Source organism: Triticum dicoccoides, chromosome 1B, assembly GCF_002162155.2.
Source record: "Triticum dicoccoides isolate Atlit2015 ecotype Zavitan chromosome 1B, WEW_v2.0, whole genome shotgun sequence".
NCBI classification, from domain to species: domain Eukaryota; kingdom Viridiplantae; phylum Streptophyta; class Magnoliopsida; order Poales; family Poaceae; genus Triticum; species Triticum dicoccoides.
Genome location: NC_041381.1, coordinates 696,136,221 through 696,151,600, shown reverse-complemented (window position 1 = coordinate 696,151,600; position 15,380 = coordinate 696,136,221). Strand labels below are relative to the sequence as shown.

General features: G+C 46.3%; 1 protein-coding gene and 1 pseudogene across 1 annotated transcript; one reads left to right on the top strand and one right to left on the bottom strand.

Annotated features, from left to right (window-relative positions):
- The window catches only part of LOC119350989, a 5,898-nt pseudogene extending 1,370 nt beyond the window's left edge, over positions 1-4,528 (top strand).
- A 2,119-nt stretch (positions 4,529-6,647) lies between these two features.
- Positions 6,648-11,584, bottom strand: LOC119349790 (probable E3 ubiquitin ligase SUD1). Its single transcript, XM_037617877.1, has 8 exons — positions 11,363-11,584; positions 10,565-10,996; positions 9,306-9,821; positions 9,048-9,229; positions 8,735-8,968; positions 7,717-7,874; positions 7,478-7,611; positions 6,648-7,390 (listed from the first exon to the last, which is right to left on the bottom strand). The coding sequence occupies exons 1-8, from the start codon at positions 11,582-11,584 to the stop codon at positions 6,896-6,898; spliced, it is 2,373 nt and encodes a 790-aa protein (XP_037473774.1). The 3' UTR covers positions 6,648-6,895.
- Between the last annotated feature and the right edge of the window lie 3,796 nt (positions 11,585-15,380).

Here is a 15,380-nt window from a genome sequence, read left to right as displayed (position 1 = left end):
CCTTCTCTATCTCCTCCCTCGCCGCCGCCAAGGGGCACGAGCGGGCGAAGCCCGGTCGTCGCCGGCGGCGGCGGGGCCATCTCGTCTCCTTGCGCGGGGGGTGCGGCGCGGGCCGGATCTCGCCGGTGGGGATGCTGCGCTCGTGCCGGGCGTAGCGGTGCGGCGGCGCTCTGGAGTAGGCCAGCGACGGCGGCGTGGCATCGGGCGACAGGCGGCATGGTGGTGGTGCAGGCCGGCGGGTGGTGGCGGTGGCGGCTGCTTCGCAGCAGCGCCTCGGCGCCTCGTCTGGCGCTGCGGGTCGCGGGCGGCCCTTCTCGCCGTGGATCTCAGGTGGCGGGGCGGCGCGGCAGCGGTGGAGGTGGGCGGCCCTTGTCCAGCCGGGCTCCTGCGGCTGGACGGCGGCGCTCGGCGCGGGAAGGCCTCCCCGGTGGCCTCTCATGGATGCAGCTCGGCGGTTCCGTGCGCCCTCCTCCTCGGCAGCGAGCGGTGGCCGGCGCTCTCTTGCGGATCTGGGCATTCGGCCTCGGGGGCTCCTCCTCCTCCCCCTTCCCCCGGCCATCTGGGCTCGGTTCCCCTTGAGGTTGTGGTCGCCGGCGGTTCTGAGGTGGTTGGGCTCATGGATCTTGTCCAAGACGTGACCTTTGGGGCTTCTTGGGGTGGTCCGGTGGCGGGGCGGCGGCCCTGGCGGTGGGAGTCGCGTCGGTCGTAGGCGGACTGCGCGACTCGGATGCGGGCGTGCAACCACGGCCGCTTGGGTGGCATGGTTGCAGGTGGTTGGCCGACCGGGGATGCAGCGGTAGGGTGGAGCACCGGGGTTCATCACTTACCTGTCCGTACACGGGTCGACGGTGGCGGCGTCCGCGGATGTCGTGTTCCTCCCTGTAGGCTCCGTCGTGGTGCTCTCACTCCTCCCGTTGTGTTCCGGGTAAAAACCTGATCTTTGGATCGGACGATGGCGACGGTCCGTGGTCGTGCCCTTCTTGGAGGCATCGTCGGTCCGGCGTGGTCCGTTGCACTTCTTCCCGGACGATCTCTCATCTTGTGGTAGTCGTTGAAGTTGTGTGTCGGTGCCCGGCATTCTTGTTTCTTGCCTTGGGTTGTGTGGCGTGCATTTGTATCGGTTACTTGGATGTAAGTGTTGGTGCTTTATTTATAAAGCGGGGGGAAACCCTTTTTCGGTAATGCGGTTCTCTCCTGAGAATTTAGCACATCTTTCAATGGTTTTTCCTGATTTTGTATTTACAGTTGGTCATCGCACAATATGGCCTTTGTTAAAAGTCTATCATCTTAAATGATGGTTACTTGGAAGATTTTTTTTTTTGTGAATACCTGGAAGAAATTAGTATGGTTTGTTCTATAAAATAATATGACAATGTTCAACTCTTTGCTTCTTTTCCTACCCTGCAATTGTGCTTCTGTCCGTTGGTCAGGATTGATACACTGTTGGGAGGACTACTCCCGAATATATATAGATGTTTGATTTCTTCTGGTTATTATTTCAGGTGCACCGCTAAAACTGCCTAAGCTTGTTCTTTTGGTGCTTTAGTTGCTATGCTAATTTACTATCTTTTTATTACCTTCTTAAGTTAATCTTTTTTATCTACAAGGTTGTAGACTTGTAGCTTAATTAGTTGTGTCTTTCTGGAGAATGAGTGCCTCAAATTTCTTCTGCTAGCTTATTTCTAGAATGATCTAACAGTATACTTGTCTAATCAGGTGGTAATAGTTGACATGGCCCTTGCTTGTATTCTTTGTTTTCTCCCATTCTCTCTGGGAAGGATAATCCTATGGTCGAGATCGTGTCTTGATGTTTCCAATGTGGATGATATCAATTGTTACACCTCAACAGCTTCCACCCTTCTAACTGGATATGGACTTATGTTAAAGGTGGGTGCAACTTTTGCCGGGGCGCATACTTTGTATCTCTACTTGAGAGGCAAGCGCCTTGTGGTTGCAGTTTTCTGTAGAAGTCTGCATGCTATATTCTACAGAGGGATCGCGAATTCAACCACTCTTGCCAATGAATCTCTTAATATGCTAAACAATGGGATAATAGACCCATATTCGGCTGGTCGCTTGATATCTGCACTACGGAATTATTTGGTGTAACAATGTCTCAGAGGTTCAAATTGCTGATTGCTTCATCTTTTGCTTCTGCTGCCCTTCATTGGCTTATCGGAATCTCCTTTTTGAATCTACGCCTCAGATTATCAAGATTTCTTCACAAGGTATTCATTATATTGTATATATGTGGTCTCATCATGTCAATAGTGACACAGAATAGAGTTCACGTGTTGTATTTCTTGTGAGTAGATATTGGGGCCAGGAGTGGCCACTCCATTTCTCGGCGGTACTGTTTCCCAACCATTCTACACATTTTATCTCAAGAGGCTTGTTGTTCTTTTTCTCGAAACTATCTTTATTGTTCTGGTCATTTCTGTTCCTATCAAAATCGTTGATCTATTGGCACCAACGGTGTTCCCTCTAGAAATCCCGTAAGTATTCAGTTTGTGTTCTCCATCTGATGTATTTGCCGCTTGTCAGTCAAAATATTAATTTTACTATTTGTGAATCGTAGCTACTTCGATCATCCTGCTAGGGGCACATCAGTTTGGCAAGGGCCACTAAACTTTACAGAGTCACTTTCTGGTGTTATTCATATGAGGTATCTCATTGGCAAAATAGTCGTGTACCTTGCGACTCTGGTGGAGAGGGTAATGGGCTATTGGTTTGTTACTACTGGACAGCCTCTTGGGAAAAATGTTGCGGCAAAAGACCAGTATGGTAGCAGCAATGATGCTAAGGATGATTGGTAAACCCTGACACTTCCATTCATTCAGGAACTGCAGACTCTGCACTAGTTTTACCCTTTTGTAGCCTGACTGAATCTATATTCACTTTAAAATTTGATCCATCTTTTGCTTTAATATCGTTTCGTTGTTCACTGTTTGTTTGGGTACTTCCGTTCTGGTGGATGGACAGCAGTTTTGGCATCCACCATGTTTTATTTATTTTTAGTAAAATTTTACTATATAAAAAACTTGCAATTGGGGTCTTGCTCACTGTCAGTTTATTAAGTGATGACACCTTGGCATTCTGACAATTTGGTGCTTATGATAGTCCATATATTTCCAATTTATTTTTAGTAAAACTGCAACATAGTCCATAGGTATAACATGCAGTGTGGGTCAAGTAGGTTGTATGTTCCAGAAGTAGAAGATTGCATATTTGGATCCTCAAACTTGTATAAGTGAATCAAGTGAGACACTGAGATCCAAATAAGGCTTTTCTGCCTGGCGTGGCTTTTGTAAGGGCTCTATGGATCATGTGAAAAGGGCTCTTCGAGAAGCAAATAATGCTTACCTTTGTTGCATCATTGTTCTGTCAATTTTATTCTGAACACTGAAAAAAAGCAATGTTTCGTTTTCGCCTAATCTATCTATGTTTAGTTGATATACTACTAGTCTGCTATTATTGTTTTACCAGTCGATCAATTGAAGTTCTGTCCAATTCTCGAGCTGTTGGTCGTGCAACTTCGGCAGATATTTACCCTTCTTGCACAATGCACCAGGAGACTTGCTGCTGTTCGGACAATGCCGCGAGTGGTCCTAGCATGGTTGACTGCTGTGATATTGAATTCTGCTGTGCTTTTGCTTCCAGTCTCAGTTGGGCATGCATTGCTGTTTGCCATCCCTCAGCTGCCAGTTGGACTGAAGTCCAACGGTAAGCAACAGTTCAGAGATGATCGTTGGACTTTCTCTTTTGCAATGGAATTAAAATCGTTTGTCTTGTCTGGGCTTACTCGTGCAACTCTCTTTCCTGTAGATCTGTTTGCTATCGCTGTTGGACTCTGCATCATATCAACCATCATCGCCGCCTGTAGAGATTTATCTGCCCGTGTGATTTCGGGGAAAACACGCCTTCTAGCTTTGCAGAAACATCTGCTTGTCTGCATATGGGTGAGGAATTTAAGCTACTCATTTTACATATTCTTCTGTTTTAGTCTACAGCTGAGTAACTTGATTGTGTCTAATGCTGCCAGAGCGTCGTCATTCCGCTCCTGACCGGTTTGCTGGTCGATCTATCACTGATATCGCCCTTCTTCGTCGGTTCTGATGATGAATTCCCGGCCACGAGCTTTTTCCGCACTTGGCTCCTGGGGTGCATCTTTAAGCAACTATGGATCAAGTGCTTCGTTGACAAAAGGCGGAAGGCAAAACTCGACCGGGCGAAGGAAGGTCTCTCCTCGGAGCTCAGGCCAATGTGGTGGTTCTTTCAGGACGTATGCGTGCCCGTCGTCGCTACGCTGCTCGCCGCCCTGGGTGTCCCCTACGTTCTCGCCAGGGGCGTCTTCCCTGGACTGGGCTACCCCGCCAACATGAACTCGACGGCCTACCGCTTTGCGTGGTCGGGCAGCCTCGGTGTCTGCACGCTCTGCTGGCTGACCAAGGCGCTGTGTGTCATGCTCCATGATTCTATCAAGGACGATCGGTACGCCGTCGGCCGAAGGCTGGAAGACGTTGAATGAAGAAGACGGGAGCTGAATTCAGAGCCTCTTCTAGAAGTTATTTCTGTTAAATCAAACAGGGACCAGAATAAGGGTGCAAAGGTAGTCTGAGTGTAAAGGTCAGGTTATTACTTGACACTGGTGGATTCGAACAAGATGGCCAAGATAGATAAATTTCGAGCGAAATTTGTAGATAATTAATATCGACTCATTTTCCCATGTGGAATTTCGTGTGCTTGTGCTGGCCGATCGCTTGTTTGTTGAATCCAGATTTATGCATTCCCCAGCTGACAACTTTGTTAGTTCATATACTACATCTGTTTGGATGGATGGCCTTAATTTTTTAGCAGTGCTGAACCGGTAGTTCCTTTCGCGAAAAATGACGAGTAATCTGCAGGTACAAAATTTTGGTTCGGGTACCCTAATGTACTGCAACTTAGTGGTTGGCCATAGAAGTACAAACTCTGGAGAGCTCTACCAATGATGGTCTTCTATTTCTGTTCATACCAATGATGGTTGGCCATAGAATTCTACCAATGTGGGTATCCTAACTACTCCATGTCTGATCACAACATTAGACAATACAAGTCACAAAGCACAAGTACTGAGCACAAAATCAATCAGAGTCAGGGGCCTCTCATCATGAATGGATAGTGACTGATTCAAGGCACTCGAAGTCGAAGGTGCTAGCTACCACCAAAAGCTCGGCACAGCAGAGGTGCTAAGATGATCCATCCACCCATCAAAGTCGACGAATCGTCTCATGGTCACGCCTACTAGCTAGTCGGGCATGAAAATAAAGCGCACAACCACATCTTGTGTTTTGAGTCCTGAGTGACTTTGGAGCGTAATAGTTTGAAATCACCGGGGAAGCTTGAAAAACAATCTTATATTGTGGGATGGACGGAGTAATAGATATATGTTTTTCTCCTCTCCGCCGTAGACCTCCGCACATGAGATCCCTCGTGTCTCGCTTCCTGAGCCACTGCCGCTGGACCATGGAGATGGGTGTCTGGAGGAACGGAGCGTAGCGGTCGATGTGCGGGTTGAAGGTCCGCCCGATCTTCGCCCACGCTCCCAGGTGGTAGCTGGATGTCACGGGCGTGCGGTACATCATCTTCAGCACCTGAATAATAATAGACGAGCAAGCCAGGAAAAACGACCAGTAAGTGCCCCTAGCTGCAGCTGCTGAAGGAATTGCCGCTAGCTGAAGATTGATGGTTGCTAGGTGTACACTCAACTATGGCTTGATAGATAACATGCAGCAAAAACACATCGAATTATTCCGATAACTATGGTCACGTCTCGCTAGCTGAAGATTGAAGATTGATGGTTGCTAGGTGTGCACTAACTAAGATGAAATAAAGTCTCCATGATTGCGAGCAAAGTCAGAGCAACATACGAGAAGAGCGATATGATCAGAAGGAACCCCAGGCCGGGCAAGTTCGGCATTCGAGCTAAGGGGGCTGAGCGTGGTGTTGTTTGTTTGTCTCCACCCAAAGGCAAGGCTAGGCTCTTCCAAGTATCCCCTTATAACGAGATAACAGACAGACGAGCAAAAAACTACAGAAATGAAATCCAGAAATAATTAATTAACCAAATAAGCACCCGTAGAAAGATGAGTGGGCAAAACTATGCCTTAGGAACCTGGCATGCAGCAGAACACAGGTGTAGTGCAGCAACTGTGAAACAAAAAAAAAGGAGGATCTGAACTTGTAAAACATATATTTGAAAGCGAGCAGAACACAGAGATCAGAATCATGAAGTTGCAAGAGAAAAGCTGTATATTACAGTATTACTCTTTAAATGTAGCTGCTGAGATGTGATGAGCAACAAAGAAAACATTAAATGGATAAAATCCTTTGCTCCAAGCACCGACTGCAAGCCAAATTCACAACAAAGGCAGAGGCTTAAAATTCTTAAGAAAACTCTGTAGTCTATAACTGAGTTGCTTGATCTTACATTTTTATCATGTATTCATGATTCTTCTTATGGATTTGGTTATTCATTATTCAAACAAAGCAGTCTTGGAGCGGTATAGTTGTGTTAAGAGTATTGAAAGTGAACGTTGATGTGCATGTCTATACTACTGGCTGCACAAATCATTGATTTTAGATTAGTCTTAACTGTACAAGAACGATAATCTGAAGGATTCCTTGCTTGGGACATTCAAAAAACTGTCAAACAGGCAAGCAATTCGTTCGAACCCAAAATGCGCCAATATCTACAAACTTTCGCCTGAAATTTATCTATCGTGCATCCTCTCATTCGAAACCGTCCTGTGGATTAACGTGGCCTATGCACTCGCTCACGTTTCTGCCCTTATTCTGGTCCCTGTCTGAACTAAAAACAAAAATAACTGCCAGAACTCTAGAAAAAGGTCTGAATTCAGCTCCCATCACCAACGTCTTCCAGCCTCCGGCCGACGGCGTAGCGATCCTCCTTGATAGAATCATGGAGCATGACACAGAGACCCTTGGCGAGCCAGCGGAGCGCGCAGACGCCGAGCCCGCCCGACCACGCAAAGCGGTAGGCCGTCGAGTTCACGGCGGCGGGGTAGCCCAGCCCCGGGAAGACGCCCCTGGCGAGCACGTAGGGGACACCCAGGGCGGCGAGCAGCGTAGCAACGACGGGTACGCACACGTCCTGAAAGAACCACCACATCGGCCCGAGTCCCGCGGAGAGATCCTCCTTCGCCCGGTCAAGTTTCGTATTCCACCTTTTGTCCACCAAGCACTTGATCCATAATTGCTTAAAGATCCTCCCCAGTAGCCAAGTGCGGAAAAAGCTTGTGGCTGGGAATTCATCATCATGCCCGACGAAGAAGGGCGATATCAGTGATAGATCAACCAGCAAACCAGTCAGGAGCGGAACGACGACGCTCTAGCAGCAGCAGAGACACAGTCAAGTTACTCAGTCCTAGTGTAAAAATAGAACAATGTGTAAATGAATAGCTTATGAATTCCTCACCCATATGCAGAGAAGCAGGTGCCTCTGCAAAGCTAGAAGGCATGTCTCCCCCGAAATCAGGCGGGCGGATAAATCTCTACAGGCAGCAATAATGGTTGATATGATGCAGAGTCCAATCGCAACAGCAAACAGATCTACAAGAAGAGAGATTTGAACGAGTAAGCACGGACAAGAATATAAGAATAATTACTTCCATTGCAAGAAGGAAGTCCAACGATCGTCTCTGAACTGTCGCTCACCGTTGGACTTCAGTCCATCTGCTACTAGCAGCCGAGGGATGGCAAACAGCAATGCACGCCCAACTGAGACTGGAAGCAAAAGCACGGCAGAATTGAATATCACAGCAGCCAACCATGCTAGGACCGCTCGCGACACTGTTCGAACAGCAGCAAGTCTCCTGGTGCATTGTGCAAGAGGGTAAGTATATATCTGCACAAAGTTGCACGGCCAATGGCTCCGGATTTGCACAGAACTTTGATTGATTGATTGATTGGTAAAACAATAAATGAACAGACAAGTGTAGCAAATAAACAGAGATTAGGGGAAAATGAAACATTGCTTCTTTTCAGAGTTCAGAATGAAAAATTGGAAGACCAATGATGCAACAAATATAAGCATTATTTGCTTCTCAAAGAGCCCTTTTCACATGATCCATAGCGCCCTTACAAAAGCCACGTCAGACAGAAAAACCTTACTTGGATCTCAGTATCTCACTTAATTCACTAATAGAAGTTTGAGGATCCAAATATGCAATCTTATACTTCTGGAACATATAGCCTACTTGAACCACACTCCATGTTATACCTATGGACTATCATAAGCACCAAATTTTCAGAATGCCAAGGTGTCATCGCTTAATAAACTGGCAGTGAGAAGAGACCCAAATTGCAAGTTTTCTATATGGTAAAATTTTTACTAATAAGATTATAAAAAAATGATGCACTATCACAGGCATCAAAATGTCAGCATGCCAAGGTATTGTCGCTTGACACTGAGCAGAGATCCAACAGTAGATGATAATTCCCTGTGAAAGAGATGGACTGCCCCCTTCAACAGACAGGAGCAAAGATAGCACATGCCAAAACTACTGTCTATCCACCAGAACGGAAGTACCCCAAACAAACAGTGAACAGCGAAACAAAATGCAAGTAAAAAGATGGATCAAATTTTAGTTGAATGTAGATTCAGTCAGGCTAAAAAGGTTGAAATTAGTGCAGAGTCTGCAATTCCTGAATGAACGGAAGTGTCAGGGTTTACCAGTCGTCCTTAGCATCATCGCTGCTACCATACTGGTCTTTTGGCGCAACATTGTTCCCAAGAGGCTGTCCAGTAGTAACAAACCAATACCCCATTACCCTCTCCACTAGGGGCTCAAGGTATACAACTACTTTACCAATGAGATACCTCATATGAATAACACCAGAAAGTGACTCTGTAAAGTTTAGTGGCCCTTGCCAAACTGATGTGCCCTTAGCAGGATGATCGAAGTATCTACGATTCACAAATAGTAAAATTAATATTTTGAGTGAACACAAATACATAAGCTAGAGAACACAAATTGAATACTTACGGGATTTCTAGAGGGAACACCGTTGGTGCCAATAGATCAACAATTTTGATAGGAACAGAAATGACCAGAGCAATAAAGATAGTGTCGATAAGAAGATCAACAAGCCACTTCAGATAAAATGTGTAGAATAGTTCGGAAACATTACGGTCGAGAAAGGGAGTGGCCACTCCTGGCCCCAATATCTACTAAAAGAAACACATGAATTCTATTCTGCATCACTAATGACATGATGAGATCATACGTAAGTATAATAAATACCTTGTGAAGAAATCGGGCTAATCTGCGGCGTAGATTCAAAAAGGAGAATCCCATAAGCCAATGAAGGGCAGCAGAAGCAAAAGATGAAGCAATCAGGAATTTGAACCTCTGAGACATTGTTGCACCAAACAATTTCGAAGTACAGATACCAAGCGACCAGCCGAAGAACAATGGGAACACAATCACATTGTTTAGGATATTAAGAGAAACATTTGCAACAGTGGTTGAATTTACGATCCCTCTGAAGAATATAGGATGCAGACTTCTATAGAAAATTGCAATCACAAGGCGCTTGCCCCTCAAGTAGAGATAAAACGTATGCAACCCAGCAAGAGTTGCACCCACCTTAAAGATAAATCCATATCCAATTAGAAGGGTAGAAGCTGTTGAAGTGTAACAATTGATTTCATCCACATTGCCAACATTGAGACATGATCTTGACCATAGGATTATCCTTCCCAGAGAGAATGGGAGAAAACAAAGAATACAAGCAAGGGCCATGTCAACTATTAACACCTGCTACACAAGTATACTGTTAGATCATTATAGAAACAAACAGGCAGAAGAAATTTGAGGCACTTTTCTCCAGAAAGACACAACTAAGCTACAAGCCTACAACCTTGTAGATAGACAAGGGTCAAATTAACTTAAGGTAATAAATACTCCCTCCATTCCAAAAATAAGTGCCGTGGTTTTAGTTCAAACACTTCTTTTGGAATGAGGGAGTATATACTAAATTAGCATAGCAACTAAAGCACCAAAAGGACAAGCTAAGACTGTTTTAGCGGTGCACTTGAAATAATAACCGGAAGAAATCCAGCATCTATATTCAGTAGTAGTCCTCCAACTAGTATATCTATCCTGAGTTCCTGACCAACAGACAGAGGCGCAATTGCAAGGTAGGAAAAGAATCAAAGAGTTGAACATTGTCATATTATATTATAGAACAACTCGTACTAGACAAACATTTAAGTCTTGCTGCTATTTCTTGCAATATTCTGGACACATCCAAGATGGTACACTTTTAACTAGAGCCATATTATGCCGTGACCAACTGTAAATACACAATCAGGACAAAGACATTGGCAAGATTAGCTAAATTCTCAGGACAGAACTGCATTAACAGATGCTTTACTACGGTATTGGAAGCTACAATAATCTAATCAACCACAGAATCCCCATAGCATCAGAAGTTTAGAACAAATAAACAAATATAAGTAGCGGACATAGGATATTGGTTGAGAAAGCAATAATCATACCACCAAGGAAACTTCAACAGCAAATATCGAAAGGACTTGCAATGCCTCATATAACCCAGGCTCCTGACTCTGAATCTGAGCTACCAGGCGCGCAACCCAGCGCGCAAATGGAGCTACAGAAAATGGCGCAACCAAGCGTGCAAGCTCCACGCAGAGCGCAACTGAAGCAGGGATGCAGGTCCATGAGGCCACGGATAGGCGCAGGGAGAGCAGATGGTGCGCTCGGGCAAAGTCGGTGGCGAGTGCGAGGCGCCATGCCCAGCAGGTGGTCAGCGGAGCGACAAACTCCCAGACAACGCAGATGGCGAAGAAGAGGGGGAGCAGCAGCCCGATGAGCTTGCTGGGCAGACCCGCCATGAGCTCGGAAACGGGCAGCCTCTCGGGGGCGTCCGCGGCGTAGAGAGGCCGGATGGAGATGCGGCGTCTGCACACCTGCGATTATACAAAGAATGGCCGTGCGCGTCAGCGTCGCATCACATCGAAATGGAGCTGGAAACTGGAAAAGGAATTCAGCACTACCACAATCCACAACAACAATATGACAGGAACGTATTACTACATTGCAGAGAGGGATATTTTCATCGGGGAATCATGGAGATTGGCAATGCAGCATCACATAAACACAGCATCTAGTGGTAATTTTTGCTACTGAAATCTAGGCTAATCAGGATGAATCTAAACGAGATTGGAAAAAGAGAGATAATGAATTAAGCGCGCGTATACCACTTACCACACCAACAATATGAAACGGAAACCCTACCGGGAAGGGGGTGGGGGTGGGGAGGGGAGAGACGATACCTCGCAGCGGGGGAGTTTGCGGCGGCGGGCGATCCATTGGAGCTGGCAGTCGTCGTGGACGAACCTCATGCTGCCGCGGCAGCCGCAGGGGCGGCGCAGGGGCCGGTCCGCGTCGGCGGGGAGGCGGCAGATGCGGCACTCCTCCTCGTCTTCGTCCTCGTACCCGGGTCCGACCGCTGGTAGGAGCGCCGTCTCCGGCGAAGGGGTGGCGGCCGCGGCCATTAGCTTTCCTTCGGGAAGCTTCTGTGTAGGGCGGTGGAGGTGTGAGGGTGTGTGTAGGCCGGTGGAGGGGTTACGTCGGCCGTTGGATGCAGATCCAACGGCTGAATCTACTTGACTAGAGTTTTCTCAATTTTCATTACTAGTCATATGCAATCCCCTTGTTAGAGTCCAGACCAAAATGGAGCTCTCCCGTGCGTTTGGATTTTCAGCCGTCGGATTAGCCTTCCAAACTGATCGGGGCCGTCGGATTTTTGCCCAGAGCGATCCTGGCCGTCGGATCTTCGTCTGCATCGATCCTGCCCGTCGGATCGAACAAAACACTGTTGTGTGGTGCCACCGCCTGTAAATCTCATGCCCCACCGAGGGTATTCTTGTCTTTTCGCATCACAGGAGAGGGGGTCGATAGGGTGCCGACAGCGTCGTCCTCTCCTCATCTCCTCACTTCCCCCCGCTCCTCATTCCCCTAACCCTAGCCCATTCTCCACGTCGCCGCCGCCACCTCCCGTCCCCTGGCGCCGCCACCATGCCCACTCGCCGTCGCTCCTTCCCCTCCTCCCCGCCCTCTTGCTGCTCAGCAAGAGGAGCACGGCTCGCCGCTGGCCCTCACACACCGCCTCCCTCCTCCTCTCCTCCTCCGTGTCGGGGCCGGCTAGGGTTCGCACTCTCTCTCTCCCTCAGATCTCTCTCCCGCAGCCGCCACGCTCCCTCTCTCCGGCCTGAGCCTCCAACTCTACTATGTCCTGACCAGGATGATTTCATCAGAGAGTGGAGCGGGGAGCCGGAGAGCGAGCCTCTCCTTTCAGTGCCGCTGTCGCTGTCGCTGTCGAGGGTTCTCGCGCGCGTGGCGGGGGTTCATTCTAATTCGGCCCTGCTCTGCTCTAGCGGCCGGGTTTAATTCGGCGGCGGCGGCGGCATCAGGTGGCGCTGAAGTAGGAGGTAGATTGTGGTGGCGTTCAGGGACTCGCTCAAGGTGCTCGAGGTTGACATCCAGCATGCGAACACCCTGTGAGTCCTCTCCCTCCCTCCCTCCCTCCCTCAGTCCACCGCCCAAAATTAAATAATCCCCTTTCCTCAATTTCGTCCAGGTTTGGAGCGTGTATTGTTCACCATGTCGTGAATTCATCTCTGGCGGTCTGCCACTGGCCGTCCGAGTGCTCGAGGGACTACGACAGGGCGTGCCTGCAGATGCGCATGTCCTACAGCCCCGCCATGCGCATCTTCCTCTTCCTCATGAAGTGGACCAACTGCAGCCTCGTCGGCACGATCGGCCTCCTCAGGATACTCTTGTCCATCTGTCAGTCTGTGTGCCCATGTCTGTGGTTTCGTTCCATAATTTGTGTCATACTAATTGCAGAGATATTGAGCCTCTGCTTCCGTTGTTTCTGCAGGTTTATGTGGACGGCACCACCACAATGTCCACCCATGAAAGGAAGGCCAGCATCAGGGAGATAAACGCTCTGTACATAACTGAAAACAATAGCAGATGTTCTCACTATGGTAAACGCTTTGTTCATCAATTCGTGTGCAGGTATGGACCGGTGATGTTTTTGACGCCCATTGGGCCATTACCTCATGGATGTGTATTTTGTGTGTGCCAGTTTGCCAGTTAGTGAGTGGTGGATAATATCCATATGCATATTTCATCAGTGTAGCATGTGATCAGCAATAGACAACTCTTGTGCGCTTATAAAATGATGATTCTATTGATTTTTTTGGGATTTTGCAATTCCTATGGAATTAAGAGCCCATGTATTGGCCTATCCCTGTTTATTATTTTTGGTGCACTTCCATTTCATAATTAAAGCAGTACACAATTATGTATGAATGTTTCAACAGAACTAGAATTAGTAAACAGCTATCTGGAAAAGATATTAGCTGCTTCATTTTTGGCCTACCTTTTGGGCAATGCCATCTCCACAGATCTGAGCCCAATTTTTTGAATATACATTCCATCCTTATTTTGGGACTGTTGTTCGCTGTGACTTTTTGGCAGTGTCGCTTCCATAGGTCTGAAGGCAAAATTTTAACACATGTAAGATATACATCCTTTTTTTGTTCTTTGAACTGTTGTTCGTGCCACAGGTTACTTTTAAGTTCGCTTTGCCCACCCACAGTTTTGGTTCATGGTGGACCTTGGAGTTGAGAAGCTACAATTTTATTGACACTCAAGATTTTATAAATGGCATCTGCAGAACATCTGAAAGAATTTTGAAGTGTGTATTTTGTTTCAGTTTCATTCGCTCTTTCTTTATCTTCAGTTCTTCAGTCTATCTTAGAGGTAGAAGATTGTTGTCTAAGTCTGTCAATATTGCTCAATATCCCAACTTAATTCAACCATTGTTTGTATCTCTTTCCTGAACGCCATGAAGCAATTTATTTTTCGGAGCTGCTTTATTTATTCCATTACTTCTCTTCTGGATTTGGCCGGAGTCCTTTGCTTCAAGCTCTTGCCCCTGATGGAAAAAAGTTCATGCTTTTCATTTGCTTCATTTATATGTTACCTTGTGATTTTTGGTTTGACTCTTCTTGACCATTCACATTTGATGTTTAGATAATTATAATCTCTACTCCTGTAACCTTTCCAGTCCTTGTGTAGTCATTATTTCCCCCTCTTTTTTTGTACGTATATTCATAATGTTCGTGCTTAGTTTCAGAAGTGAACACTAAGTTCTTCGTTCACTAGATTTTATTTAATGTTTCATGAACATGGTCCGGTTTTCACCTTAGGTTCAGTTACATGCACTGTTTTTTGATCTATGTCGCTCTATGGGATGCATTTTTTTCCAGTTCTCCTTTTTGTTCTTGTGCAATTTTTATATCTGGGATCATAACACTCACTCTTTTTCGTGTGTAATCTGTGGTCATCCAGAAAATACCAAAGGATGACCGGTGGGACTACGGTTTGGCGAGCAGAGCTTTACTAGGATTGAGTATGACGAACAAGCATGGATGCAAGAAATTTCCCCTGAAAATAGGACTTGAGGTTGGTACGGATGTCCTACTTATACTCAAGGCGAACTTTGGCGATTATCTGTACATGATAGTTTGCCTCCATGACCATCGAGCGGTTCATAGGTCCTCATTGAGGTTATCTTCAGTTCATTAGTTTTCATCTCTGCTATGTTAGCTCTTTTGTGAGGGTCCAATTTGCTGACCGCCTTAGAAGAAACACACTTCCAACTATTTCTAAAGCTATTAGATCAAAAGATTAAGTAACTTATGTTGTTATGATGATAAAGAAGCTCTTGGGATATTAAAGTATGCCAAGAAACTATTGGCTCCTTTTATCATATAGCTTGTCTCTCCTATTTTCACAACTGGTCTAGCTTGCCTAATTGTTCCTCCATAATGTAGAGAAGTTTTTAATATGCCATTGTCAAAATATCTTATGTCCTTCCTGTTTTGTAGTGGCAAAGAAACAGGGGCAATTCCCCAATATTATGTGCTTATTTCTGCAGTACTTCATATGCAACAGTTCTACTAATGTTTAATGATTCTGGGCATTGCTGTGAGAGAAAGCATGTATCAAATTTTCTATTTCCCTGGTTTTCAATTCGTTTCATGCTTCCATCTCTTTAGCTCAGTACCATTACTATCTTGAAGATGAGTTTTTCTTATCCAATGGAAGATGGATTTAAGATAGAAATGTGCATTTAACCATTTATCGTGTTTCTTCCTTGAAATGTTATGCATAATACTTCTCTCTTGTCGTAAGACTTTTTTTTACTTCTTGCCAATTGGTTTGGTGTTTTGTAGTCATGCGTCATCTTTTGGTGTTTTGTTTGTTTGGTGATGT